Source organism: Chelonia mydas, chromosome 3 (assembly GCF_015237465.2).
Source record: "Chelonia mydas isolate rCheMyd1 chromosome 3, rCheMyd1.pri.v2, whole genome shotgun sequence".
NCBI lineage: Eukaryota > Metazoa > Chordata > Testudines > Cheloniidae > Chelonia > Chelonia mydas.
In genome coordinates, this window is record NC_057851.1 from 130,020,915 (window position 1) to 130,037,653 (window position 16,739).

General features: G+C 39.2%; 1 protein-coding gene across 4 annotated transcripts in view; it reads right to left on the minus strand.

Moving 5' to 3' along the window:
* ARID4B (AT-rich interaction domain 4B) overlaps positions 1–16,739 on the minus strand; it is a 140,938-nt gene that overhangs the window by 10,641 nt on the left and 113,558 nt on the right. For all 4 annotated transcript variants that reach the window (XM_037895274.2, XM_043544325.1, XM_043544324.1 and 1 more), the window contains 3 exons: positions 10,048–10,132; positions 8,924–9,116; positions 3,145–4,353 (listed from right to left, as the gene is read on the minus strand). In XM_037895274.2, coding sequence (XP_037751202.1) covers positions 3,145–4,353; positions 8,924–9,116; positions 10,048–10,132 — 1,487 coding nt within the window. The remainder of the gene's footprint in view (positions 1–3,144; positions 4,354–8,923; positions 9,117–10,047; positions 10,133–16,739) is intronic.

Below are 16,739 nucleotides of genomic sequence, written 5' to 3' on the forward strand. Positions count from 1 at the left end.
ATAAAGTCCATTAACATATGTCAACCATACACTTGTTCTTTTATAGTAAAAAAAAACACTTAGAAACTCTTCATCAGTGTAATTAGACGTGGACAGCATGTTACAACTTAATTTCAAGGAAAAAAATGAAGCCACAATGCATTAAACCTGCTTGAATGATTTTCTGTTTTAAAGTCTAGCAGGCAATTCTGAAGTACCAACAGCCTTTCATTTTGCCTTTTCCCCACTTCTCTCTTTCTCAGATTTAAAAACTGAAAGAACTATTGGTATTTATGGCTATAGGGAATAAAATTAGAAGAGGAAGGGAAAACTGAAATATATCCTAGGACATCTGGTTTAAAAAAAAAAATGCAATGGGAACTGTACAAGGCTCAGAAACTGCCTGATTTACAGATACCATGGGCTCCTGTAGCAAAATCATTCAAAAATTAAGGAACTACAGACACACACTCAATCCTGTTTTTAAACATGGGCACCTTGCATTTTACAAATGGAGAAGCATACAAATTGGAGAGGCGCTTAGAATAGAATATATAAAAAAGTGATAATGTGTGACTGATACTACAAAACAAAACAGAACTTGAAAGGGAAAGGAGTCATCCTGGATTTCACACAGTACACATTTTTTTATACGTAGTACCTGGAAGCAGAACAGAAAAGTTTTCAACCTACTCATTATTAAGTGTGAGAGGGTTGTAAAGACTTACTTTATCACAGGCTCCAAAAATCAATTTCTTTCTCTAATCCTAATTATTCTCTTGCAAGAAACATAACAAGAGCAGAACTAAAGAGGATACAGTGCTCTGAGAGCAGTCGATTGAGAAAACTTTCAGTTAAGCATTTTGCTCCTAAAAGTAGTTGCAAATTGCTAAAATGAAAAAAAAATTATATTGCAATTTCAGAATCCTGTTCATATCTCTGTAATTGTTTTCTTTAGCTTATTAATTTTTACACATATTATAGTAACTATGCTTATCTATGGGAGAAAATATGGCACACTTGAACTATTAAGTTGTATATTTTACAGAAAGCAATACAAACAAAACTTCAGAATGTCAATTTTGGTATGAGTGTCCTTAAAAACAAATGTGTTCCTTTTAGTCCATGTATCCAAAGGCAGCCATGTAAACTAAAAAATATTTGGTAGACTATAAATATGACTGGACTAATATATAGCTAATGGATTTAACAAAACAGCTTTTGGACCCAACCTTGAAAATACTTATACATGTACACAAGTGCTAGCAGGACTGGGCCTTTTCTTTCCCCTCCTCCACTGTGGAGTCCTAGTAGGGATTTACATTTTTGCAGGTTAAATTTGAAAATGAAAACCCATTTTTGAGTTACCTTAGTGAAAAAATTCCACGCTCTATTTTCAGCTCTTAAAAGTGGCCTTAAAAATTCTAAATTACTTCCACAGCGGACCTTGTATGATAAATTTAAATCTACAGAAGTTGTCTTCAACTGATTTATTGATATTTGAAAATGGCAGTCTATCATGGAAAAGCTCCTAAACATCTACTGGATCACAAATACAACATAAAGCATCTACGTCTTCAGGGAGTATTAATAATAATTGTGAATTCTGACAGATGCTCCTTGAAAATGTATTCTATTAATAAAATTGTAGTCAAGGTGGATTGTTTTAAGTTATAAATATGAATAATGATTCTTCAGTTTGTGGCCTAAGAGAGCAGCAAATTCCTTTATAAAACTCACGCTAGTCAGACCTTAAAAATAAGTTTGAAATAGTTGCCTGAGGAACAATCCTGGAGAGCTGGTTGTTCCAAACCATGAACACACAGTAAATAAAAATGTTAATGAGAAACTGTACATTGCATATTCAAATACAGTATAAGAAAAGGTATCCAGACAATTTATGACACACAGACATCAAGTGTACTATGCTTTACAGTTTGGTCTGGGGTTCTGGTGCAATCTCCAGGATACACCTTATGTTGCATTTCTGATTTTTAAAATATTAGATTGCTGACTAAAAGGTCAAGAAACACTTTCTGAAGGAGTGTCAAATATTTACTTATTGATTACAGGCCTTTCTATGGCATTATTTTTACAGTTTTAAAAAGGTACAGCAGGCTACTGCTTCTTCTAAGAGTGTCAAACTACGAAGAGCTACAAAAGGATCTCTCAAAACTGGGTAACTGGGCAACAAAATGGCAGCTGAAATTGAATGTTGATAAATGCAAAGTAATGCACATCGGAAAGCATAATCCCAACTATACATATAAAATGATGGGGTCTACATTAGCTATTACCACTCAAGAAAGAGATCTTGGAGTCACTGTGGATAGTTCTCTGAAAACATCCGCTCAATGTACAGTGGCAGTCAAAAAAGCGAACAGAATGCTGGGAATAATTAAGAAAGGGATAGATAATAGGACAGAAAATATCACATTGCCTCTATATAAATCCATGGTACGCTCACATCTTGAATATTGTGTGCAGATGTGGTCGCCCCATCTCAAAAAAGATATATTGGAATTGGAAAAGGTTCAGAAAAGGGAAACAAAAATGATTAAGGGTATTCAGTGGCTTCCGTATGAGGAGAGATTAATAAGACTGGGACTTTTCAGCTTGGAAAATAGACGGCTAAGGGGAGATATGATTGAGGTCTATAAAATCATAACTGGTACAGAGAAAGTAGATAAGAAGTGTTGTTTACTACTTCTCGTAACAGAAGAACTAGGGGTCACCAAATGAAATTAATAGTCAGCAGATTTAAAACAAATAAAAGGAAGTATTTCTTTACACAATGCACAGTCAACCTGTGGAACTCCTTGCCAGAGGATGTTGTGAAGGCCAAGACCATAACAGGGTTCAAAAAAGAACTAGATAAATTCATGGAGGATAGGTCCATCAGTGGCTATTAGCTAGGATGGGCAGGAATGGTGTCCCTAGCCTCTGTTTGCCAGAAGCTGGGAATGAACGACAGGCGCACCTGGCACTGGCCACTGTCAGAAGACAGGATACTGGGCTAAATGGACCTTAAGAATGGCCCTACTGGGTCAGACCAATGTTCTTAAACCAATCTCCAAGTAATGTAGCAGCAGTTAAACACAAATACATTAGCAGTATAAGAAATGAGAGGAGGAATATATGTTCGTCAACAGGTTTTCTCTTTACCTTTTTCAGTATGTTCTGGTTCTTGTTGATTACTACTGCTAGAGCTGACGCTGGCATCAAAGCCTGTTGGAGAAATATTTCCTTCAGACTGAAGGTCCTGCAGCTCCCCCACAACACTATCCACTTCAATTGTGCTATCAGTTTCACTCTTGATGCTTCGTATCTCTTCTTGATTTGGTGCCAATGTCTCTGAGACTGTTACACTGGACTGATGTCTACTAGAATCTGTTACGGTGACAGATGAAGGTGATTCAGGGGTTGTAGGAGGAGTATTTAGCACTGAATTACTCCCACTGCTTGGAAATTCAACTTTCTTGTCACTCATTTCAGTTGGTTTCTCCTCAACAGGTTTAACATCTATGCTGACTAGTAAAGGCTTTTCTAGTTCAGAGCTGGGCAAAGAAACCTCTTCTGCAAGAGTCTGCAGCTGCTCCTCTACTGCAGCATCCTCAGAAGCATGTGGGGGTGAGGCTGCAGCCTCTGTGTCAGAGTCTGAAAAAAGTTCTTTCAATGTTTTCTTGGGCCACTGTCCCTGAATACTGGACCATACATCTTTTCTATCCTTAGCTCTGGTATTCTGAGGTCTTTCATCAGAGTTATTTAGAAGCTTTATTCTTTTTTCTGCCACTTCAGAAAACCCTGAGTAGAAACCACTTGTCCTTAAAGACTTCCTTTTCTCCTCTAACCCATTGTATTTTTTAGTAGGTGTTATTTTTAGTTTAGATTTGTCCTCCTCATCTTCATCTGAGGAGCTGTTACTACTATGTTCTAAGCTATGGGAGTCTTTGCTCTTGGACTTTTCATCTTTTCTATTAGGTGACCCAGTCTTTACACATTCCTCTGTGATGCAATACCTTCGCTTACCACGTTTTACCTGTGGCTTTGTTGTTTTATCTACTACCTCCTTTTTGACCTCCTTTCTCTTCTTTGTAGCTTCATCCTCTCCTTCATAGTCTGTATCATCAGATAATTCCTCCAGCTCTTTCCGCAATCTTTCTGGTGATTTGGATACTGATTTAGGTGGTGCTACATCTGCAAGGGCTTTCCCTTCTTCTGGGGGAGATGAGCTGCTCTGCTCTTCTTTTGGACAGAGTTCATTTTTGTCCTGGCTCACAGTCTCATCCGGAGATTCCTCCTTGCCATCATTATGTACATTCTGGGCACTTTGGTCATCTTCCTGGTCACTATCATCAGCAGAACTTTCTGAAGCTATTAAAAAAAAATTTGTTACAAGTAATACTAAAAAAACAACTAATATACAAACATATTATAGATAAATAGATAGCAATACACACTAAAGCTAGTACTATTAAAATCCTTTGTTTTCATGTACCCAGTAGAAAAAAAAAAACAGATTATTTTCAAAAACTTCATTTTATTAGGAAGTGTAATAGCTAGATAAGCAGCAATGCTTATCAGTTTGCAAATCCCATATAATAAAACATCTCCAGGGAATTCCTTTAAGGGATTTGCATACTTTTTTGAAGAACCAGAGAAAGCATGAAGTGACAGATTCAAGTCTAAATAAACTCTGTTTTATTAATCCACACATATATGAATTTTCTATATAACACAAATGGACATGGCAGCCCAAAATAATGTTTAGTATTAGACTTTAAATGCACTAAATCTTTAATATTAACTAATAATTACAATTTACAAATGCTATTTGCCCTAATCTCAAAGCTGAAAAATGTAGATGTATAGAAGAAAAGATTAGGACATTTTTCTAATTGCACAGGACTTGTAAATTCCAGCTTGGTTTATCATTTCTAAATGTTAATGATTTCTACTATTACTATTACTTGAGGATCACTACCATCAGAAGCTCACTTCTAAAAACCTTAATATGTCTGAAATCTGGGTTTGCACTCTCACGCATTCTATGTCCACATCTCACAAAATAAAGCTCACTTTTTACTAATATCCTTGACCTGTAGCTAGCATCATCTAAATTAAAAGTTGTACCAAGTTTTATGTCCGAAACAGAGGGCAAAATCATTGCCGCATTGAAGTCAATGACAAAATTCCCATGTCAAGCTTCAGAGGGGTAGCCGTATTAGTCTGGATCTGTAAAAGCAGCAAAGAGTCCTGTGGCACCTTATAGACTGACGGACGTATGGGAGCACGAGCTTTCGTGGGTGAATACCCACTTGTCGGATGCATGTAGTGAAAATTTCCAGAGGCAGGTATAAATATGCAAGCAAGAATCAGGCTAGGGATAACGAGGTTAGTTCAATCAGGGAGGATGAGGCCCTCTTCTAGCAGTTGAGGTGTGAACACCAAGGGAGGAGAAACTGCTTTTGTAGTTGGCTAGCCCACAAAATTCACCCACGAAAGCTCATGCTCCAGTACGTCTGTTAGTCTATAAGGTGCCACAGGACTCTTTGCCAAAATTCCCATGGACTTCAATGGGACTAGGCTTTCATCCCAGTTGCTAGTTTTCAGGGCAACACATATTCACTTTTGGCTGAAAACATTCATATCACAGCCCAGTTTTAAAAAAAAGTTTAGTTTCATTCAGTCACCTACAAGTTCCAACAACACAAAGAGCTGAGGGTGTTTTTGTTTGTTTTTAGACTTTATTATTTTGTGCTGTTTTGCAACTTTTTTTTTTTTAATTTTAAACTGCGCACAGTATTGCTCCAAAATGAGGGCTTGTCACTTTTGCTCATGTGAGAGAGGATAGAGGTTCGAAGCTTTGAAGACTATTTATTAATAAACATTTCACAAAAATTTTCAAGAAGAGCCATTAGTTTACATTTTGAAGACTATCTTCACAATAAGAAAAGAAGTACTTATGGCACCTTAGAGACTAACCAATTTATTTGAGCATAAGCTTTCGTGAGCTCATGAAAGTTTATGCTCAAATAAATTGGTTAGTCTCTAAGGTGCCACAAGTACTCCTTTTCTTTTTGCGAATACAGACTAACACGGCTGCTACTCTGAAACCTATCTTCACAATGAGGCTGGAAACTTGCGGGGTGTGTGTTTTTGGAAGGGTTTTTTAGGTGACTCAGGGTACAGACTTGACCCTTTTTTGTAAAGTGACTCAGGCTAAAAATAGCAGTGTAGATGTTCCTGCTTGGGTTGGAGCCTGGACTCTGAAACCTGGCAAGGGGAAAAAATGTCGGAGCCCAGGCTCTGGCCTGAGCCCAGTACCCGAACATCTACATTGCTATTTTAAGCCCCAGAGCATGAGTCCAAGTCATTCAACTGGGCTCTGAGACTCACTGCTGCAGGTCTTTTATTGATGTGTCGATGTACCCTAACAAACCAGTTGGCTGTGGGGCAGATGTACATGTCCTAGTGCGTCTTTTAGCATCCTAGGGCCCTTTACAAAAGGGAGCTGCAATCTTTAGGCACATGGCTAGGTGCAAGCATGTGACCTACAGGAAGCCAGATATATAGCTTCCTGTCTCAGGCAGGGATACCAGACTAGAGAAACCCAGTGTCAGGGAAGTCCTAGTGTGTGTGTCTCCACAGTAGCTGGGAAAGAGAAGGCTTGGAGGAAAGATGGTCCAGCCACTTCTCACCTGCAGAAAGATCTGAGTTACCAGGTGTTTTGTATTGTTTTGAAAAGTTTTGCATCTTCTGTTTATCAGAGAACTTGCTCAGATGAAAAGGATGAGGAACTGAACATGAGGGGTTTGGGCTTTGTTTGGACTGCCTGGCTGGTGAATCTGCCCACTAGCCTACAGTGAACTACAAATAAATGTAGATTTTTCTTCTTTATGATGGAGGCGTGAAAGGTTTGTGGATTTTGTTTATCTTTCAAAGTTGTTTTTTCTCTGCTTGTCACACTTCCATTCTTTTTTCGGCTAGAAGCCCTTCCCGGATGACTGCAAAATGCATATTGGGAACTTTCTCAGATTTTAAATGAAGGGTTAAGATATTGAATTCTCAAAGAACTTTTCTCGCATTACTTTAGTTAAATAGGTATTAAAACATTGTTTTAGACTGTATATCTAAAAACACTCTTTCCCTCAATTAATCAGATTTCACTTTTAGTACTTGTGCTGTCATAATCCTGCTAGTTCTCCACAGAGTCTTTCAGTGTAGACAGGACCTGAATTTCTAATCTAAAGCTCCAGCAGAAAAAAATCTCCAAAACTCTTTCAGGTCTTTTTTATACATCATAAATAAGAGCAGTAATCCACTTTTCCTTTCTATGTCACCTTTAAATGAAACCTTAGATTAATATTGTCATCTGAAAGAGTCAACCATCCAAGTTCATAAATTCTACAGGAACCTGACTGTTTTCAAAAGCTTGAAGTGAACAGCTCCAAAATTTTATAAAACCACCCAAATATCCTAAAAATACTTAAGGTACTAATTACCAAGGAAAACTGAATGAAACAAACATGGAGTTTCTAGGCTATGATGTTTTTGCAAGTGGGGGATGGATCCTCAGCTCGTGTAAATTGATATAGCTATATCAACTGCAATGGAGCTATGCAGATTTACAACCAGGCCAGAATCTGATGCACTATTTTTAAAGATTTTCAAAAAAGTTAGAGATTTCAGATAAAAGCATCTATTTTGAGAAAGTACTTGTGTACACGTCAAATTGGCTTTTGTGATTAAAAGCCAATTATAACTAACTTTGGAGTCACTAATGATGTCACTATCATGGTTCCTAAGTATTTTTTTATACTGGGAGAATTAGTTTCCTGTATAATTTTATCATTTTTCATTTTGTTATTTCTAAAAAGAACAGCCAAAAATACTTTGTCAAAAACAAAAAGGGGAAAACACATCAGAAAAACTTTTCAAAGTATTATTTTATAGGTGAACTGATTATTTTTAAGATTACACAAAATCATCTGAATCCAGAATATCTATTCAGAAAGTTTGTGTATGTTTTTAGCACGTTAGACAAAAATATGGTATTTATGTGCAAAATACATATAAAACAATTTATAAATAAAAAGAAATGTACAGACAGACTCTGAATTTATAATAATCTCCTAATGCTCTGAAAGAAATTTCTTCTTCCACAAGTTTCAATTTATAGTTAAGGCTACATTTTAGTCACAGGTATATTAAGTAAGTCATGGACAGGTCACAGGCAGTAAACAAAAATTCATGGCCAGTGACCTGTCAATGATTTGTACTATATACCCCTAACTAAAATTTCGATGCTTTGCGGGGTGCGGGGGAGCTGCCTGGGGGGGCTGAGCGTACTCTGGGAGGTGGCGGCCCAGGGGTGCTGCTGCTGCTGGGGGGAGGGCGGTGGCCCATGGCCCCTGCTGGTGCTGGGAGGGGGCGTGGCCAAGGGGGCTCTGCGTGCTGCCCCCACCCCGAGTGACTGCTCCGCAGCTCCCATTGGCTGGGAACAGCGGCCAATGGGAGCTGCGGGGGTGGCACCTTTGGGCAGAAGCAGTGCACGGAGCCACCCGGCCGCGCCTCCGCCTGGGAGCCGGACAGCCCGCTGCCCTCTGAGATAAACACCGCCCAGAGCCCTCTCCCCCTCCCACACCTCAACCCCCTGCCTCTGCCCTGAGCCCCCTCCCAAACCCAAACTCCTGCTGCTGCTGGGGGGGAGGGGCATGGTGGCCTGAGACTGCCCCAGCAGTGGCTGGTGTGGCTAGGCCGCCTGAGGTGGTCACGGGGCTCCTGGGCTAGCCGCTGCAGAAGTCCCGGAAAGTCATGGAATCCGTGACCTCCATGACAAACTCGCAGCCTTATTTATAGTTTGCTTCAATTGCTCTGTACTGTCACTTTTAAATACTGGTAAAATGATTACATACTGAATTAGAAAGTCCATGTACAATACCTTGTAGCCCATTAAGGATAGAAGTAATTTCTATGGATTTAACTGGAGCTTGTTCAGAGTTTTTGGCTTCAGTGTTGTCAAATTTGGACCCAGTCTCTGGTGATGTGCTCGTGTGAAAAGGTGGTTTTGACAAGCGTCGCAATTTAAAGTTTTTAGGAGAATACTTCTCATCCTTCTCTTTGTCAGTTTTATTCTAGGTTAAGGAAAAAACCATTTTAAAAACTCTTCTAATGCTAACATATATAATTAAGGTGTATTACAATTAGCAATGCAGACAGTGATTTTGAATACAAAACCTAAAAATAAAAGTTTTTTCTTTGTTCCTTTACAAGGATATGCAAGTACTGTATTTTGTCTTATGCACAAGTATGAACACCAAAAATGTGAATTACCTTAACACTTATATCTGATGAGGAATATTCTCAGCATTTAAGGGCTAAACTCTTCTTCCACTATGCTAGACCCCGCAGTAAGGGATACTGCAGAGAGAAGGCATGACTGTTGTGACAGCCTGGATTGAATGGCACACCCTTGTGCTGTGCTAATGAGGAAGGAGGAGAGGCTATAGGCAAGTCTGGCTCTATCAGAGGCACTGGATTCTAGTAGTCCTTGTGTTCAGAGTGCAGGGATGGCCATGGAGCCTGTTGGTGAGGGGGGGGAAAGGTTGTTCACACTCTTCTTCCCTGCACAAGGAATCGATCAGGATCTGGCCAAAATATCTGTGGGGTTTTTTTAAATATACCACAGTCGGCAAGAAGCTAAAAGTAAGATACAAGCCACATTTATGTAGGTTCGACACAGGTTTGTGCTTCAAAGCCAGCATGGTAGCTAGCAAATTTCATTTCCCAGAGCTGTGCTGCCATCGCTGATGAGGGAATGGCTCTGTTTCCTGTTGGTGCACCAGACGAATTGGGGATGCGGGGGAAGCGGAGGAGGAAAAAGCTATTTTTCAAAAGGGAAGGACAAAAATCATTCTTAAAAAAGTGTATGCTTCTAAGAGGCTAACAGAAACTCATTTTAAATTTATCATGCATGTCCAAGTCCATTTAAAGGCTATAATTATAAAATCAGTCTACATGAAAGTAAATTAAGCAGCAAAATGATATAATAGAAAAAAAATCTACCTTTATTTTCTTCCGATGCTTTATTTTTGGCACATTTTTATCTGCTGGTCTCACTATCTTGTCTGCTTTTATCCATTCATCATATCTAAATGTGAAAGCAAGCATTTATATATATATATATATATATATATATATATATAAACAGAATTTTAAGCAAATTTTCATAAGACACATTCTATAGGGGAAAGAAAAAGTAGTAAAACATGTAATGGAAACCATATGCAGACAGACTCTGTACATAAGAGTGAAAAGTAATGAATATATTTCTACTATATCTTCTAGTTCAAAAGAGAACGAGATAAGTTCATGGAGGATAGGTCCATCAGTGGCTATTAGCCAGGATGGGCAGGGATGGTGTCCCTAGCCTCTGTTTGCCAGAAACTGTGAATGGGTTACAGGGAATGGATCACTTGATGATTACCTGTTCTGTTCACTCCTCTGGGGCTTCTGGCATTGGCCACTGTCAGAAGACAGGACACTGGGCTAGGTGGCCCTTTGGTCTGACCCAGTATGGCTGTTCTTATATTCTTATGTACTGTAAAGTATTGCAAAATCTCAAATCTTTACTTTCTTAGCATATAGGGCAAAATTCTCCTCTCATACTGGGATGGTAGTATTCAAAGTTAATATTCTGCTCTCCTTTTGTGCATAGAATTTATATCAAATAATAATGAGATATCCATGCCCATAGGGAAAGCAGAATACTTGAATCATATACTGCTGTACAGATATGTAACGTAAATGTTGCCAATATAGTATATCATCTTACTAATTAAAAACAAATTCTTATAATAATATAAAATCTCACTGCTTGGTATAAAAAAGAAAAACTCCTTGTAGCTGAATCTGTGAAGGAAACAGTATCCTCCATAACAGTGGTTCTCAAACTAGGGACGCCGCTTGTTCAGGGAAAGCCCCCAGCGGGCCGGGCCAGTTTATTTACCTGCCGCATCAGCAGGTTCGACCGATCGCGGCTCCCACTGGCCATGGTTCGCTGCTCCAGGCCAATTGGGGCTGCAGGAAGGGCGGCCAGCACATCCCTTGGCCCACGCCGCTTCCCGCAGACCCCATTGGCCAGGAGCGGTGAACCGCAGCCAATGGGAGCCGCGATTGGCTGAACCTGCTGATGCGGCAGGTAAACAAACCGGCCCTGCCCGTCAGGGGCTTTCCCTGAACAAGCGGCGGCCCTAGTTTGAGAACCACTGCTCTATAAAAGCTCCCCTTGAGATCTAGAAGGATTTTTGCAATAGGAACCTTTTATTTGATATCAGAAGGTACTAGCAGTTAGATGCTCTATAAATAGAACTAATATATGTACATCAACTGCCTCACCTCCTGAAACTGTACGGGTGAAGTACAAAATCCAAGACTGCTGAACAAATATATTCTCATTAAGAATATTCATGATAGAAATGTGCTCAGACTAGAAAACTAACAATTAAAAAAAAAAACCCACTAAGTAAAGTTTATTATAAACTCATTTTTTTATTCTTAACACAATACCTTGGCCTGCCTACACTGTGAATTCAAAAAGTGTCTGAATAAGAAATTTGTTAATTAAAAACAAATAAGTGTGTGTGTGTGTGTATAAACGGAGTTCTTTTGGTAGTCATGAAAATGTGCATGCAGTATCATGAAAATACAGTATTCAACTAGCACAACAGTGCAGTGCTAGGCTTTCTCACACAGATCTGACATTACACCTCTATTTTGACCTGTAGTGACTCTGCTATTACAGTCCCAGGCCACGTCTTAGCAACCACTGACACATGTGCCTAACTCTAGTAACTTTTGTGATACTGACCAATGTAGGGATTGAAGAAGCCACCAAACTCATTTTCATTTATGACCTAAATCACGATTTGAACACAGGAGTCCAGAAGATAAATTTAGTGCTTTACCCACTCACATCCCCCACACTCATAAAACAAAGAATGACATTCAGAAACATAATAATGATATGAAAGGAGAGCGGTAAGGTTTGCTTTCATAATGGAACCCAAAAATGTTCGATATTGTTTTTCTACAGAGTAACATATGGACCTTTCTCTTTACTAAATGCTCACAAATTTTCAGTCTTCTTCCCTAGAAAATCTTAATGTACTGAGAGCAACCACACTATCAGGGACATGGTTTTGATTAAATTAATTTTAATGACCAGGTTAGACATAGGTAGAGAGATCCAGATTTCTTTCTTTCTCTAGATCCTTAGGCAATAGGTAAACCTGCCCATAGCAAATTCATAACTGTTGTGGTTTAAAGTAAGGTTTCTTTAGATCAAGCTCATGTTAACATGATGGAATCAAACCAAACAGAATTCTGAATGGACCTTGCACTCCAAAGCTAAGGGATTTTTTTAGATCTAAATTTATGAAAGAAAGCAGCACTAGGATTGAACATGTTCACAGAGAAAACTGAGTACTCTACAAATTTCATTTCAATTTTGATTATATCATTATACCACTTGCAGCCTTATTCACCGATTCTACATGCCGCCCCCAACAAAAATAATCTTCCACATAAAGACACTAACTTTAAACACTGCATGTGTCTCCAGTGACTTAAAACACTCAATGTTAGGTTAGACGTAGATCGATATTCAAAGGTTAGTATGTCATCACTGGCAGATGAATGACACTGGAATGCTGCCATACCAGTTTGTGTCATTTAAATTCAATATCCTGGTAGGAAATACCTAGAGCTACATTAGACTGAGATGTTCAAAAAGTCTCCTAGAGGATTTGGTCATATAGTTCTCAATTTTAAATGGGAACTGGGTGTCCAAATCCCCAAAGTGGCTTTTCAGTGGAAAATGCTACTGTGTGCATTATCTATACTAACACACACATTTCAAATTTGAGAATCATAAACCTTTAAAGCACTCAGAGGTTATGGTCTTTAGGGACAAGTACAAAAGGACATTCAGGAATTTATAGATTTTGCAGGGTCTTATATTTTGCCCTATAGAGTTGCAACATTTTTCAAGTCACACAACTGAACCATCTCTACTTCATAAATGGGACTTCAAATGATTTGCTCACTCAGGAAAAGAAGAACAAGAGTTGAGAATGTGAAAAGAAGCCCTTCAGTTCTAGGTTAAAAGAAACATACACTTTTAATAAGAGAAAAACCTGGGTTACTATGCTGCGAGTGAAATTCCCCAAGTGGACCATCATCTTCAGTGTTCCATGGTATTTCGAGATTTATGTGTACAGCACATAATTCCTCACAGACACTGGCATTAGAAAATATTCAAGTTATTAACATGAATCATTGCCTATTGACACGCTCTGTTCACATGTCTGTATAATGTAGCCCCTCCCCTCACTTGGCGTGTGATCAGAGAATAGTAGGCATTTGAAAATAGATAGATGCATCCGAAGGCGAATACCAGTTATTGGTAAATAAAACCTACTTATTCCAGTTTGGGATTCTAGCCACAAAATATCATCCTTTGGAGAACTGTGAAGTAGTGACTTCTCAGGGATGGATGGAGATGGTGAGGAGTGGAGAAAGGTCAGTGTTAGTCTTGCAGTTCTATAAAATCTAACAACTCACATACAGGGAGTTAGAAAAAAAATACCTCAGAAGCCACCAGGGCCCTGATTGAATTAATGGATCCTAAATACCTACCAGAATGGCCAACTGACTGTATATGGTACAAGTATTTGTATGAGTATGAAAGAATAGCACATGCATGTAGGAACAAAGTTAGAAAGGCTAAGGCACAAAATGAGTTACACCCAACAAAGGACATAAAAGGCAGTAACAAGAGGTACTATAAATACATTAGGAGCAAGAGAAAGACCAGAAGGGAAGGACGAGTACGTCCCTCGGTCTGCGCCACTTCCTGCAGCCCCCATTGGCCGGGCACAGTGAACCGCGGCCAGTGGGAGCCACGATCGGCCGAACCTGCAGACATGGCAGGTAAACAAACCGTCCTGGCCTGCCAGGGGCTTTCCCTGAACAAGTGGCGTCCCGAGTTTGGGAAACACTGACCTAAAGGAAAAGAGGGTGGTCAGTATAGCCAATATGGATTTGTCAAGAACAAATCATGTCAAACCAAACTAACTTCCATCTTTGACAGGGTTACTGGCCTAGTGGACATAATAGATCTTGATATTCTATGATAGGTATTCTTGGTCCTGACTCAGCACAGGGGGCTGGATTTGACCTCTTGAGGTCCCTTCCAGCCCTACATTTCTATGATTCTCTTTGGAAAGTTTACTATCTGAAATCATATTGCTTGGAGACAGGTTCTCTTTTGGCTCTATGTCCAAAAGGAAGGAAAGGTATCTTTATGAAATGACTCATTAAAAACAGAATGGTATAAGGATAAAAAAGGTAAAATTCATGTGAAATACTTTAGGGAGAAATCTATTACAAGGAAGAAGAGTCCATTCATTTTTATCAAAATTAAGACTGGAGGATTAAACCACGAGGGATTGAAGCGCCTTTATCTTTCTGGTTAAAATGATTGCCTTCAGAAAGCTTGTTTTGAATGAAAAGAAGGAAAGAAAAATGAACACTCACTCATAGAAAATGATAAAGAATTCATATCCCTCTAGGGGGATCCTTGCTGGTCCTGTGGTATTCATCCACATTGAGTATGCCATTAAGATGGACCACAGGATACAAGACCAAATCCTCAACTGAATAAAGTAAATTCTCCTTAGGAACATAGCAATAGCCATACCAAATCAGAACCGTAGTCTATTTATTCCAGGATGATGCCTCCAACAACAGCTAGTACCATGTGCTTTAGAAAAAACTCTGTAGTAGGCAGATCTGATGTAAGATGGTCACCAAGAAAGCGCCCTCTTAATTCCTGAGAGCAAGAGGGTTGCTTATGCCCTAAAGTTTGAGGGTTTATATCCCTTTCAAAGCTTTTAAAAAAAATATTTACTATAACAACACAGAGTATGCTATTTATATAGAAATCTAATCCTTTTTAAAATCCTGCTAAGCTCTTGGCCTCAATGACATATTGTGGCAATGAGTTCCACAACCTATCTGTAAAAGTATTTCTTTTTGTTAAGAAGGTAAGGGAGCTGAAAACATTTTTGTACCTCTCTTGAATGATTTAATAAGTAATTATTAGGTGAACTTCTGGATTTTGTCCTTTGAGATGGCTCTCTCTGCTTGCAAGGCTCTCAGGAGACAGGCTAGGGTCTGACAAGGCAGCATCAGTGGAAGATATTTTCTTTTCACCTTCTTAATAAAAGCCCTGAGAGCATGGACAAAACTAACCCCCTGACCATCATCGATGCATCGAGAATTGAAAGGACAAATGCTGCAGCCTATACCATCGTAGAGACAACTGCACACAGCTTTCTGCTAAAAAGGGACAAAACTTCTGCTATCCTAATAGAGAAAAGAACAAATTCAATTTTCATACTTCCTCTTTTTACTTCTTCAAAACGCATAGAAAAAAATTAATAAGTTTTGCACATTTAGCAACCCTTTTTCCATTTAAAACTTTTCTCTTTACTCTTGAATTCTGCATGCTATCAAACAACCAGCTACATTTTGAGAAGAATGTATTTATTGACAAAGTGTGCCAAAATCCAGTGCACTTATGTGCCCAAGCCATGAAAAACATACCCAATACTGGCTATTAGTTATTATTAATAATAATTATTGGTATTACCATAATGCTAGCTGATAGCCTATATGCCAAGCTGAAATACATGGTAGCCCTACTCACAGCCCTTCTTGAACCATACACCCCTCCTGCCAGTTAGTCACATGTACATAGGACTTCTCTTTGCACCCCAGGAAAGGGCTCTGTGTATGAGTGCTGGCCTTCTGCTGTGGTGATGGGGAAACGAAATGTCAGTGAGGCCCCCATACAAACACAGAGCTCTCTGCTGCGATGGCGTGTCCCCTCCTCAGTGCTCCATGGTGCAAAGGGTTGGGAAGGTGGCACTTCTAGGGCACCCTACTCCTAAAAGGAGTGATTATCCTGTGAGACTGCCATAGCAGCAAGAGCAGCAGCTGGGCTCCCCTTCCACCCTAGCAGCAGTGGTGGCAGTACTGGAGCAGTCTCTGCACACTTAGGAAGACATAACTGCATTGGTTTACACTCAGTTTGTGTTTGGAAGATTATCTTCACAACCATAAGGATTAGATTTTTTTTTTTATTAAACGAAAGCTAAAATTCTGCAGAAGCTAATGGCACTCACCCAACAGAGTCCTACTCCAGATGGGGAAGTGGATTTTTCAAGCCCTGGATGAGTCCATATAAAATGAATAAAATAAACACTCCTCAGTATCAGTTTAGTTAATGCCAATGACTGTTAGGCAGGGGTTTTACTTAGAGAGCAACCCTCATATTGAGGGTGCTTTAAAGCTGGTTTCCAAATGGCCTGGAGCATTAGCTAAAGTCTCCTATATTACTTAACCAGGGTCTGATGGTCTCAAGTGATGCCCTCAGGCAGGCTTCACTCTGAATATTCATAACTTTACTCAGTTACATACACTGTTCAGGGGCTCCTCAAACCTGGAGTACCTCAAGCCTCTTTTGCTTCAACATCTAACTGTGAAGCACAAAAAACTTAAAACAGTCAATTAAGTCAGTAACTAATATTTTCCCCAACCAAATTTCCAAAAGAAAAAAGGATATGGTATAATTTCAGAATAGCTGTAACGTCCAAGAATGGTGCATTTTGGGGTATCAGAGCATCTGGCAG